Source organism: Plectrocnemia conspersa, unplaced genomic scaffold (genome assembly GCF_051122295.1).
Source record: "Plectrocnemia conspersa isolate PC_06_02 unplaced genomic scaffold, ASM5112229v1 ptg000012l, whole genome shotgun sequence".
Classification (NCBI taxonomy): Eukaryota; Metazoa; Arthropoda; class Insecta; order Trichoptera; family Polycentropodidae; genus Plectrocnemia; species Plectrocnemia conspersa.
This window is the reverse complement of record NW_028277176.1, coordinates 28273275-28287280: the sequence shown is the minus strand read 5'-3', so window position 1 is coordinate 28287280 and position 14006 is coordinate 28273275. Positions and strand designations below refer to the sequence as shown.

Genomic DNA, 14006 nt, shown 5'->3' with positions numbered 1-14006 from the left:
AATTCAAGTTTCCAGTTCTGAAAGTGACGGACTTGAGTTATTCTTAATATATCTTGTTTGATTTGCTAACGGCCATTCAATGTGTGGCGCTCAACCACTGGTGCAGTTACCATACATACATTTTAATTTTAAATATCAATATATTAAATTACTTCAGCGATTTTCATCATACATACAACCTTACTTGTAAAACTGTGTTCATTTTAGTTGAATTTTAGACTTATTTTTAAATGCACGACGGCACTCAAACGTTTTCCCATAACCCGTTTCACCGGTTTCGTTTTCGTATTTTAACTGGGTTTCGGATGTGACCCACATCCGAGTTCAAATGCAAAAGACTCATATTTTACAATTGACGAACAAAAACTATTCAACTTAAACCATGGTTCTAAAATGACAATGAATTGTGCAATGAGTAAATTGTAAATAATGACCAATCAAACAAACAGCTGTGCTGCCATAAATAAGTCAATCTGTATGATGATTTCATTCATTTTATAAAATATAAATAATCATACACTAACATATAATAAAAATGGTTCGATTTCGTATTATTTTTTAAATAAATCATAAATGAAGAGGTCCTATGATTGACATTGTGAGATGGCGGCATAAGACTTATGTTTTTCATATACCGTTATGTATCTCTGTGCCAATTAACCACTAAAGAATGCCCCAAACGACCCACCTTCGACTGGTTCAAACCGATCGAGCGATGCTTAACCATCAGGTTTTAAAAAAAGCTATTAGAGATGATAATATAGCGAAAGCTGCATATTAATCGCGCTAACAATAACAATTTTATACAATATAATATAATTGTATGAAAATATGTAATCATACATTTGAAATCAGCATTAATATATGTATGAAGACCCCTAGGCAATAACATGTTAACTAACATTTTTCTCGAATATTAGTTAATAGACTAGATTTAGACTCTTTCAAATTAATACTCTCAAAACATCTAAAATATTATTTATTGAACTAAAAAGTAAAAGTCAAATATATCACTTACAGCAAAAACGTGTTAAGATACTTAGTTAACGTCTTCTTGACATGAATCAAAAATGATTTCAGAAGTAGAAAAAGGTGTTATAAACCTATATATATTAAATTTTATTGTACTGAAAAAAATGTTAAATTAATTTAATAAAAATATATTTAACTATTTTAATTACAACTGTTAAAATGTCAAAAACGCATTTTTTGTAATGTTTATAATATTATCTGATCATAAAACAAGAATTAAAAGTCATTTATAACTTCATTACAGCATAGACATAATATAAAAATCAATGCACAATTATAGTGCACTTCTATATTAATTTCAGAATAAGAAGAACTTCGACCTTACTATTGTTAACTCTTTTTAATTTATTTTTTGACAATAGCTTATCGACGTGAACTATACGTAAATAAATTTTAATCATTTGCTACTATCGTAATTTGACAGTTCTACCATTGTTATCTTAGTTGGCAATTAAAAAAGCACCGCACAATACTATCATTAAACTTTTTAATGATAAAATAAAATGGATGTATTGCTAATAAATACAATTATAAGGCTTAATTTCAACGTATTAGCAATTGTTTTCTATAAAGAAAATGCAATTTTATTAATTTTAATAATATAATTAATGAATAACTCATTTAGGAACTGAAAAATTTCATTAAAAACATTATTACTTAAGGCTTTTATAAGCAATTTGGATCTATCTACAAACCTTACAAAATATAAAATGCTATATTGCAAAATCGTTTCTAAGGAAACTTATAAGATTAGGTTAAAAATAAAATTTTCACATACACATGTTACTGTGATTCTATGTACATTGTTTTGTTGACTTGAGAATTAAAATTCAAGAAATTATTATACAAACTACATACATATTTGTTTTTATTTTGAGAAGAATTTCTTCAAGATCGTAGACAAACATTAGAGCATTCCAAACCTTATATACTCGACTACTATTTGTAAATAATATGATAAATTTTAAATATTAGCTTAGTTAAATTATAAAACAGGAAAATTAAATTAATTATTAAGATAATTTAACTTTTAAATAAAAGAAATATTTAATAAAGTACATTTTTTCTTTATTTTTGGTACATTTGTCATGATTGAAAATATTGTTCATATAAATATTTTTTTAATTAAAAAAAAATACTAACTTATATACAGGAACCTATTTTTTAACCAGGAATATATATATTAAATAATAATAATTTAAAATAAATTTATAGTAAGTGTAGCGGACCGCTCCGAGCGGCACTTGCTTGGAGACGGCATTTTCACAATGGAAGGACCGTTCGTGTAATGTGGTTTTTAAGCTGAATGCGCTAAAAAATACATCCACGAATAGCTAAAAGCTAAGCTGAATACGTGAAAGCAATAAATAACAGTTCAACAAATGCTGATTTTATGATCTCGCCCCTATAGATAAAAATATTTTTGGACGGCCCGAAAATTCGGCCAGTTTCTTCTAAATTACACCAAATGTTTCCTATTTTTTTCGAGTCGAGCACGTGCTAAAATAATGAAATACTAAACATACTTCATCAAACTCAAAAAAATAGTTGGGAAGGGGGGGCAAAATTGGTCGCCTACCCCAGAAAGTTTTTGCATATTAATGACATGCATTGAGTTACAGATTTTTAGGATGGTGAGGATCGCCCCGGGAGGCACAAACCTTTGCTACGCCACTGATGAGGATTACCTTTTGAGTTATATGCGACTTGATAAAAACACGTTTATTATTCTCAAGTGCACGTGGTGATCACAAAATTTTGGCGGATTAGGACTAAATAATAAGAGTATAAGTCTTCCGTTGCAAATTGATAGTGGTTAGCCCAATGTGTAGTGATACACCAGACTTAAAACAAAATCTATTTTATTAATTATAAGCTATTATTACAGCTTACAATCATTAGATGTCAATATGCACGACCCAGCTCGATTTTACTTTATTTATTCTTATGCGAGAATAGGGAAATCAAAGAAAATAAAAGCAATATAATCGTGCCGTTATGATTCTATTAACGCATTCACTAAAACTATATTAACTAAAGGACTCCCAACGTCTTCGGTAAGGAAATATTTGGAACGTTACTTAACAGTTCTCACTCGAAAAGCATTTTTTTTAATTTACGAGCAGTTGCTGCTGTTTTACTCCCAGTTTTTAACTCGTACGAAAGTTTGCTCTAAATTGCTTATTGTGTTTCCACTTAAATAGAAAACATTCACTGGTCAAAAATTAGTAAAAATGGTGTGATGAAATACCAAATAAACAATTCATTGAATAACTTGATTTAGTTTCAAGAGATATAATAATTGTAAGTTAGTATACTTAGTAGAATTAGTATAATTTGTAACTAACATCACAATAAACAACTTTTTGTTTCCTTAACATCTAAATTTCGCAGTAAATAGACAACTAGAAAAAACAAGATCGGTTCACTTTACCATTGAATTTGAAACGATAAACAAATATGTGTTGCATCTACGTTGTTTACAGTTTCCCTTCGATCGATGCGTTATGGAACTTTCGCCGATCGCGCGACGGAGAAAGTAAAAAGGCGAACACGGCTAGGTGTCAAAAGTTTGAAATGTCGCGCCGTTTGCCCCCGTTTGCGATTCGCGATCGTGAAAACGCGCGCGACAATGTAAAAGTTGACATTAAAATGTGACCCATTAAAATGAACAGTTACGCGAGAGGAGAAACTGCGCTCAAGAAGACGAGAAGAGAAGAAAGAGAGGTCGACTCACCTCCGCGGTGCTCGAGGATGGTCGAGGGAAGGTCGTGTCTTCGATCGATAGTCTCCGTCGAGTTATTGGATCAGTGTATGTATTGTAACTACCGCAAATGTGTATAATGCGACGGCGCAACCAGACGACGCGACCAGACAACACGGCACGCATCTCCCCACTGACGCTCGATCGTCGTAGCTGTCACTCGACACCATATTCAACGGTCGCGCCACTCACTCGAGGGATGTGCCGTGTCGACGCAACTATTATTTTTTTACCGTCTTCAAAATTTAACGAATTATAAGACAATTATCACGCTTATTTAATTTAAAAACACGTTTAAATTGTAACTGTTTATTTTTATCGGCGTCACGCTTAGAAACCAGATTGTTATGAACATAAGTTTTTTTTATTTTGGCCCGATCGCCTGCGAAAGTGGCCAACAACGTTTTGCTACATAAATACGTTTTTTAATTTAAAACTGTTTTTTATCGCCGTTCGTATATTTATTCCCCAAACATCGGTTAAAAATTGCAAATAACCGTTCAATAACCAGTGTCGTGTGTTATTCAGTGTTATCGACGACACTACAGAATAGAGAATATATAGAACGGCCGCTGCGTACAAATACGCATATAAAAATTGAAGCCGCTTGCAACACCAATTTGACTTGGGCGTCGAAAGCCACACAGGACCATTCTCGTATCCATTATACATTTACATTTTTTTTTGGAGAAAATATTTTAAATAAGAGTTTTGCCATTATTATAATTATTTTAAAATAAAAATAAATAAAATATTGCTTACATAATATGTAGTATTAAATCCAGAAACAAAATATAATTATATATTATTGTAGATTTATTCACACGGCTCGTTTCCGATGCACAGTTGTATTTCGCTTGAGAACATCAATTGGGTTTATTTAATTTAAATAAAATACAATTTTAAAATATTTATTTATTTAAATTAAATTAAGACCATCGTAACTTAACAGGTAACCCCAATGCGTCACAATGTCCGAAAAAATACATTGTATTATTTCAATACGCAAAAAATAATATATAATTAAAATAATACATAGAAAGAAGCAAAATAAATCATAAAATATATAATACGAACCGGACCAGCTCCTCGTAGCTGACGTTTAATAGATCAATATGCAATGCCAGCGTATTAAAGAGCCGGATGGCCACAGCCATAAGCGAGTTGAAAAGTGCAGACATCGTAGCCCTAACGGTTATCAAAAGAGGACGCGATCGTGATTCTTGAAAACGTTCTGAAAGCAAAAACTGGAATTCTTCGAAAATAGCTGGATTGACGATAGCATCCTTCAGTAGTGTGAAGAAATGCTTAGTGACATACAATTTGTATGCGAATCGTATCCCAATCGTATCCCGAGAAGGAGCTTGCAACATATTGAATGCATTTATACAATTTTAAATCATCTGCGTACAGAAGAAAACTTGAATGTTTAATTGCCGTATTTGTCATTAATAAATAACATAAAAAGCAGAGGGCCCAGTTTAGACACTTGAGGAACCCCCGAAGGGGTGAAATACTCTTTCGATAATCGGTCGCCATTGTCACTGTTTTGGTGAAAGACAGAAGGTTAGTAACAGTGGAACGGGTGGGACGAAATCCATACTGTTGGTCCAACAAAACTTACAGAATGTGATTAAATACGTATTTATTGATAATTATTTCGAACAATTTAGCAGGGGTTAACACTACGACTTGTTTTGTGATTAAGCTGTATGGGATTTAAATATGGTAATTTATATGATATTTTAAATATACGTTATTTTTCTTTCATATGCTAATACCCTTTGCACAATTTATAATCATGCTTAGGATCGTTGTACTATTGGAATAAAAAACTCGGTGTAATGATAGAGATAAAGAGAACTTATATAATTGCGAAAATAATCGTTTGCCACAAAAGGGGCCTTTGACATTACATCATACCTCTAAAGCGCTGTAGAAACGCCTCTAAGAAATGAATTACTATTATTTGTACTACAACCCAGACCCGCCTATCTAATTGGCAGTTGGTCCAGAATCAGTAAGTGCCTCCTTTGGATATCTAAATAATAGTTCTGTCATACCAGACATTCTTTACGTTTTCGGATCCCATTCCATTCGAGAATACGCTATCTAATTCAGACAGTTAAATTTAAATCTAACTGGATTAGATATTCAGAGTTAAGCATTCCACATGCTAGGAGTTTACCCCCTATCCACCTGTACCACTTTAGACGACTTGTCATTAACTATCGGTCTATGACATTCTACAACTGACATTAAATGACAATAAATCCAGTGAAAATAATTGATGTTAATATTACGTACAAACTTTGTCTGATAAATAATAGATGATATAACAAATAAAGCTTATCAATATTCATAATAATTAGAATATAAAACATATTATGAGAGAATATTTATATTTATAATAAACAAAACTGATATTTAAATTTAAAAAAAATATGTTTTCGCAACTAAAAAATAAATTCAATCCGTGTATTTTAAATGATAGTCTTATTTCTCATGCATATACAAAGATATGTACATATTAAAGCGTTTATTATTCCGTGCGTCCGCGATGTAAACAAACGTTATACTGTTTAACTCATTAGCCTCCACGTTCACATATATCAAGTAAGAATTGATGAAATCAATAACGAGGCGTTAGCATCTGGTATAAATAAATATTTTCTTTTATAGAAAAAAAATCAGACTTATGATAAATTAGTTTATTTTAAAAGGGTATTGGACTCCACTGCGGTATCAAACGTATGTTAAATGATGCCTTTATTAATATAAATATTTTAAAAACAAACCTTACAATATATCGTTTCTATTGAGTAAAAAAAGTACAGAACAAATTTCTTAACGACTTTATGGAGTCGGTCTATTTGTGCGGCACCCTTTTTAAGCTTTTTTGTTTTCCTAGCTGTTTTAAATAGACCAGAACTGCTAGATTACTAACGCCCAACTATTGTGGAAGCTCTTGAATTGTTAATCGTGCTCTTAAAGTGTACGAGCAGTTTCTGCTGATTTACTGTGCGTTTGAAGTCACACAAAAAATATTCGCTTATTTTCTAAATAATAATAAAACCGAAATTGATGTTACCACGACATATACCGAAAAAAGCATTTTGAAATCATTTTAACATAAGCACGATAAGATTAAATTTTCTTTAAAAAAAAATATTTATGATATTGCTATTTATACGTATGCATATAAAATTGTCAAAACATATCCAATTATTTCTTGGAAGTAAATAATTGCACTAAATTTTTATTATTAGTATTTCATTAAATGATAAATTCAAGGGGGGGTGGGGTGGAGGCAGGAATAACTTAACCAACCCCTTCTCCTCTCCTAAACGAAAGCCCTGGCTATAAAGTATATACAATTTTATGTTTTTTTATAAATAAACCAGAAACAAACCTGTATAATACAAGGATGTCTTTCTAGCTTTTCCCAAAAGGGGGGAATATGGCCAGTCTGTGGTCGTTTTTTCAATAATTCGGTTTTATTAAGAATTATATTTTTTCTTTAAATACATTTTTCTGGTCCAATTCAAGAGGGGACATATGCCCCACCTAAACCCCATCCCCCTCAAATGACGTTATTCTACAAAGTATTAAATTTATATTGAAAACTATAATTTATTGTGTAACTAATTCATATTCATTATTTTTGTGATGCGAATGGGTTAAATGTCAAAATATCAATAAATTAAGACCGCCTAGCGGCCATAACGAGTTTGACAGCCGACCTGTGTGTTTGTGTTTTTGGTTATGTGGAAAACAGCCTCCAAAGGAATCGCCAGATGGGTAACCCGATCGATATATTTATAACTAAAATCATAATATAACATTAAATTCACCGTTTGATAGAAGTTTTGGCCATATTATTGATAACTTTTTGGTTAAAACCGGTTATGATAGTTGATTATTTTTATTCCTAATTATTATGTTTACGCGAAACTTTCAGTAAATTTATCACTGACAATGAATGCAAAAAGATTAAATACAATCTACTTTTTTATTTTTGTTGTGTTATTTGCCTTATAATGGCGGTAAATATAATATATTCTTTTCTTCAGGGTAATGAACTCACTGTGCAATTAAAACACGATATTGAAACCTACTGGAAGGTCTACGTGACAAAGACTAAAAATGAAGTACTTACGAGAAACGAGAAATATTACGTCTTGTCTATGTTTCCGTACCCTTCGGGAAACTTGCACATGGGACACGTCAGAGTGTATTCTATATCGGATAGTATAGCTCGCTTTCAAAGGATGAACGGTTATAGAGTGATTCATCCGATGGGCTGGGATGCGTTTGGACTGCCAGCTGAAAACGCTGCTATTGAAAGAAAGTTAGCCCCAAGCAAATGGACCACTGAAAACATATCCAAGATGAAAGAGCAACTGTTTGATTTGGGTTGCAATTTTGATTGGAAACATGAGATCAACACTTGCGACCCTGCTTATTACAAATGGACACAAGCTATGTTTTTGGAATTGTATAAATCTGGATTGGTCTATAAGAAAGAGGTGAGTGTAAAACAATTTTCAAGTAATAATATATATTCGTCCCGTTTTTTAAATTGCATATTTTTACATTCATAAGTTTAATTGATTAATTATGTTTATATCTCAATATAATTATATCACTTTTTAATTCTCATATCCGACGAAGAATTCTTCCCGAACATAAAAAAACAAATTTGGTTTTGGTAAAGGACATCTGAATTTTCGGAATCGAGATCATACAGAAAAAAATTAAATTGTTTATGATTATTGATCTAATTTAACATTACAATATGGCGTGTTCAACCTGTAGAACGTTTTTGCACAACGCATGTTGGTGTGAAATACAATGAATTGTAATTCGTTCCTTATCACTGCATTCCTCACTAATCTTGTCCTTTATTTTCTTCAGAACTCTTGAATTTTTGCCAGTTAAACTTGGGGCTTTATCAGTAGTCACACTCACGAATTTTTTCCATGGTAATTTATACTTGATTAGGCAATTATTTACTTGTTCAAAAATATAATTTCCAGTTGTCTGATCCTTCATGGACTCCATTGATACAGGTTCTTCGATTATGTCGAAATTAGGGTTACATGTTTTTATAAAAAATAATATCTGAGCTGTTTTCTTCTGATCGGTACTTTCATCGAGAGCGATTGAATACCATGTTATCAATTGTAATATTGATAAAAGTGGCTTATTCAAATCACTAATACATTAAATTCTACATGTTATTGTCCGTCGAGATTAACTTACATTTCGTAATTGTTTTTCATAACTCGGACACACAATATCAGCGGCTGCAATCATGCATTCCTTAATAAAGTCACCATAAAAAAATAGTTTATTCTTCTTTGCAATTATAAGGTAATTGCATAACTCGGTTTTGTAGCATCTTCTTGTTTCATAGTCATACGGGTAAATGTATTTTGTCGTGAGAATAAATTGTTACTTTATTTACTTGCTGTTTTCGATCTAGCTTTCAAAGTTAATTCCGAGTTTTTTCCATTATGTTTGGATGTCTTTTAATATTATAATCTTTCAACACTGCAATACTATTGTATATTTTTTGCATATAAGACAAAGAGTTTTATAGTTTAAGTAAGTGAAAAAAGTATTTTATTTTCCATTCTACGTTAAAAACATTCTACTTATCGACTTTTCTTCTCTTATTCATTTAAGGTGTATTATTTAATATATTTTTTTTAATATATATATTAATTTATTCTTTATTATTATCACGTAACAAAATGAAACACATACAACACATTAATTTGAAAAAAATATACAAAAAGCGATTATTTTTCTCAGATGTTCACAGTTTTAATACGTGTTAACTTGACAAAATTAATGAACTAACTGATAAACAATAAAAGAAAATTTCCAGAATGTAACAAAATTGTTATATTTGAGAATATATCAAGGTACATTTTTGACTACTAAACACATGTTTGGTAGCAAAAATATTGTATTGTTTCGCCAGTACCTACCTAGACGCTGGATCGTGAAACTTAAATCGCAAAACCAACTTAAAATGTTTTTTTTTATTATACATACATATTTTTTTTAATAAAAGTAATTTCTAAAATGCTTCACGGGTCGAATCCAGCCTGCCAATAAAAAAAAATTAGTTTTGGACAGGTTAGGTACGAGCGAGCAGCAGCAAGCGAGCGTTGGTCAAAACAGTGAACACCCAACGAATAACTATTTGCAATGAATCTACTTAAAAGGAGGGTTATATAAATTGGCATCAAGATTTAACTTACATAAATGGTTTAAAATACCAATTAAATGTATAAATTATTTGATTTTTATTACTTTGACAAACACCGAACAGTGAGAGCATACAATAACTAATTACATTGTTCATAAATTCTATTGCGTGTACCCTGTGAAATTAAGTGATTTGCTAGTGCATATATTGCCTAATTAATATATGCATTTTATATTGCTACCAACATACTAAATGTAAATGTTAGACATCAATTAACTTCTTCATTAATACCGTGTTAATTAATTAATGAGTTAAGAAAACGAGACAAATATGTTACTTACAAACTATTACAATACTATTCATTATTTTATGGTTTATTTTTTCAAGGCGTCTGTTAATTGGGATCCGATCGATCAAACTGTCCTAGCCGATGAACAAGTCGATATTAACGGATGCTCATGGCGTTCTGGCGCTAAGGTAGAAAAGAAGCTTTTGAATCAGTGGTTTGTGAGGACAACGCGTTTCGGTAAAGATTTGTTTGATGGTTTAAGCGATTCGAGCTTAATCGATTGGAAAGATATTACCGCGCTACAGAAACATTGGATCGGCGAATGCAACGGAATCTCAATCGACTTACCTGTAATATACACTGACCCGTCTACCGAATCTCTCAAATCTTTAACGGCGTGGACTAAAAAACCTGAAACTTTGCTTCATTGTAAATTTATCGCAATCCCTACAACGCACATATTAAACGATGATAAATTGGTTTCATTCGAATCAGAGTTTTATAAGAGACTCACCGTTTTCGCCGAGAATCCGATTACGAATCAAAAGTTGCCGATTTATGTTACAAGTGCTATTAATTTTCCCGAAGGAGTAGAAGCACATATAGGTTCGCCCGAGATTTACGAAGAAGATAAAGAATTTTCTATAATATCTGGCATACTGAATGATGATTATGTTACATTCAACAAATCTGAACAAGAGATTCAAAATATGCGGAATCAAGTATGTGAAAAAGCTAGGAAATTAAACATAGGCGGTTATCCGGTAAGTTCGAAGCTGAAAGATTGGCTCATTTCTCGGCAACGATATTGGGGCACTCCAATTCCGATGGTCACTTGCAAATCCTGCGGAATACAACCGGTTCCAGAAGAACAACTGCCCGTCATACTGCCCGATATTGATGTTGAAATTAGTAAATCCGGACAGTCTCCTCTTATAAATGCAACGGAATGGTTGAATACTCAGTGTCCTAAATGCGGCGAAGAAGCTACGAGAGAAACTGACACCATGGACACTTTCGTTGACTCATCTTGGTACTTTCTTAAATATCTAGATTCGCAAAATAGTTCTGAAGCTTTCTCAAAAGAAAAGGCATGGCCAAACTTACCGGTCGATGTGTATATTGGAGGAAAGGAGCATGCTGTTTTGCATTTATACTATGCCAGATTCATGACTCACTTTTTGCACTCAATCAACAAAGTGCCCATGAGAGAGCCGTTCAAAAGACTGCTCGTTCAAGGGATGGTGTTTGGAAAAACGTTCAAAGTAAAGGAGAGCGGTAAATATGTTGCGGAGAATGAAGTCAAAGTAATCGACGAAGAAAAAGCGTTTACTTTGGACTACGGCTTACCAGTAGAAATCGGTTGGGAAAAGATGAGCAAATCAAAGTTCAACGGCGTCGATCCCGCTACTCTATTCCGGGAGTATAGCTGTGATACAACAAGACTGTTCATGCTCGGGGATGTTACTCCCGTGTCTTCGAGGCGCTGGTGCAATGATAGTATGTCTTAAAATAATTATTTAATCATACCAAAAAGTAAAATTTTTATTTTCGTTACAGCTTTCCCTGGAATTCTCAATTGGGAGTACAAATTATGGAGCATGGTCAACAAGTTTATCTTGCTTCGCTCCAATCCAGAAAGTTTCCATGGCAAAGAGGGTATATTAGAATCAGTCGAATTTAAAGTTAACGAAAACAGCATTTGGACTTCGCGAAATTATTTTACGACGCAGGCTACTTATCATTACAATTACACTAATCATTTAAGTGTAGCAATTTCTAAGTTGCAAGGTGCAACAAAAGCTTTATTGGTACGCTCATTTACATACAATTTAAAATGAAATATATGATATTAAAATCAAAATAATATACTTTCAGAAAGTTCCAAAAATGTATATTCCGATCAGCAGCGAGTATGAGCGTCTTCTAGGATCTAAAATTTTAATGCTTGCTCCCGTAGCTCCTCATTTCGCTTCTGAATTATGGGCTGGATTCATAAGTGCGGAGAACAGAGTGAATGCCGATGCTTCCTACTTTGACTGGAATAAAAATGTCCTCGATCAAAAGTGGCCAGTAGTGGACGCACATTGTAATCTAGAACTCGTTTGTCTTGTAAGTATACAAATATACAAAACAGAAACAACATAGACAATAAAAACTGCAATATCTTAAAACCATATAATTTGTCAGTCAATAGAAATCGATTCTAAATATTGCCTTATCTAAGTTGGTTATAATAATTTTTTTAATATATCCATTTCAATATCGGTATATCATAAATTTTCTTTATTGATAGTTATTAACTCGACATTTCATTAATAATGAAAATATTGCGTTTGCTATTAACTTTCCAAAAACATCACACAGCACACTATATTTATGTGAGCTATAAAACCCCTAAACCTAAAAATGTTTCGAGCCGCTGTTTAACTTTTTTTATATTTGGCGTGCTGGAAAACGATATATTGTTTTTTTTTAGGTTAACAATGCAGTTATATGCAGTATTCCACTTTTACGAGATGACATGAATAAGTTAAAGGTAAACGAAGCTCTGACTCTCGTCCATCAAAATGCCAAAGTGGTGAAAAAGCTGAGAAACGAAATTGCAAATGTAGACTTCAAAGTGTTTGAAAATTGCCGTGGTTATATCAATATAAAAACGAAAATCACTCAAAAACAGAAAAAAGAGAAAGAAGTCGCTGCCGAAACAGCTTAATTAGTAATTAAATTACTTTTTTTCTTGTTAATTATATGCATTTATATAATGTTGATAGTTTTTTTATATGAAGTATGAAAGTATTTTAAAAATATACATACTTTTTTTATGATTTGTCTAGGTATTTTTAATTATGCCACAATGTGACGATTAAAAATGAATAAATATTTTTATTAATAATTGTTTTTTTTAATATTTAAAAGTCTACAAAAATTAACACATTGCAGTCCGAGCAATTGCACACAAATCTTAAAATTAAACTGTTTTGTCAATCTCTTCTTCAAGTTTTTGATATATTCCGTCATGAATAAGAATATTTTTAATATATTCATTGCAATCTTTTGTATTTGGTTCCTTTTGAAAGTAGGTAATGTATTAAGAATTTTTCTCACTTAAATCATTTATATTTCTATCAAAAAAATCATCAACATAACTAGAGATATTCGACGAAGTGTTCTTATAATTTTTGATAAATGATTCACTAATCCTAATATTATGTGTTAAGAAATATATTTTTTTTACTGTGGATGTACCAACAATGAAAGGTCCATGGTCAAACAAAAAACAAGGGAAATCGTCATTTAGGAACACTCAAGAGCTTGTTCACATTACAAGGCAAGCTCATAATAGACATGCAGACTATCTAAAGTAATTATCCTCAATTACAACACAGCAAAAACTCTTTATTTATGAGCTTAGAGACACACGCCTAGAAACAATATACATGGCCTTGCCTATAAATGAACATCTATAAGCTATACGTTTTCACCAAAGAATGGTATACGAGATGGAATTAAACAATGATGCTATTGGTCCTAAATTAGCCTTCTCACCAGGGTAGGGGAGGCGTTTTAAATTTTACCGACTCCAACTTAATATTATGGTTCAACTCCGATTTAAATTTTAATAAGATTATTTTTTGCCAGCATATAATTGAAGAAAAAAGTCACTTTTATTGACTTATTATAATGATATGTACCAA

At 31.9% G+C, this 14006-nt stretch overlaps 2 protein-coding genes across 2 annotated transcripts in view; one reads left to right on the top strand and one right to left on the bottom strand.

Annotated features, from left to right (window-relative positions):
- Positions 1-3931, bottom strand: part of LOC148228783 (sphingomyelin phosphodiesterase) — a 33872-nt gene extending 29941 nt beyond the window's left edge. Inside the window, exon 1 of the mRNA XM_088200715.1 lies at positions 3770-3931. The gene's annotated coding sequence lies outside the window, so the exon portion shown is untranslated. The remainder of the gene's footprint in view (positions 1-3769) is intronic.
- A 3587-nt stretch (positions 3932-7518) lies between these two features.
- LeuRS-m (Leucyl-tRNA synthetase, mitochondrial) lies at positions 7519-13201 on the top strand. Its single transcript, XM_088200711.1, has 6 exons — positions 7519-7597; positions 7870-8325; positions 10407-11808; positions 11869-12119; positions 12187-12420; positions 12788-13201. The coding sequence occupies exons 1-6, from the start codon at positions 7562-7564 to the stop codon at positions 13022-13024; spliced, it is 2616 nt and encodes an 871-aa protein (XP_088056837.1). The 5' UTR covers positions 7519-7561; the 3' UTR covers positions 13025-13201.
- The last annotated feature ends 805 nt before the right edge of the window (positions 13202-14006 follow it).

Coding starts and splice junctions, on each gene's coding strand:
- LeuRS-m (XM_088200711.1), top strand. CDS start 7,562: ATGTGGAAAACAGCCTCCAAAGGAATCGCCAGATGG. Junction 7,598..7,869: donor CCAAAGGAATCGCCAGATGG/GTAACCCGATCG, acceptor TCTTTTCTTCAG/GGTAATGAACTCACTGTGCA. Junction 11,809..11,868: donor GAGGCGCTGGTGCAATGATA/GTATGTCTTAAA, acceptor TTTTCGTTACAG/CTTTCCCTGGAATTCTCAAT.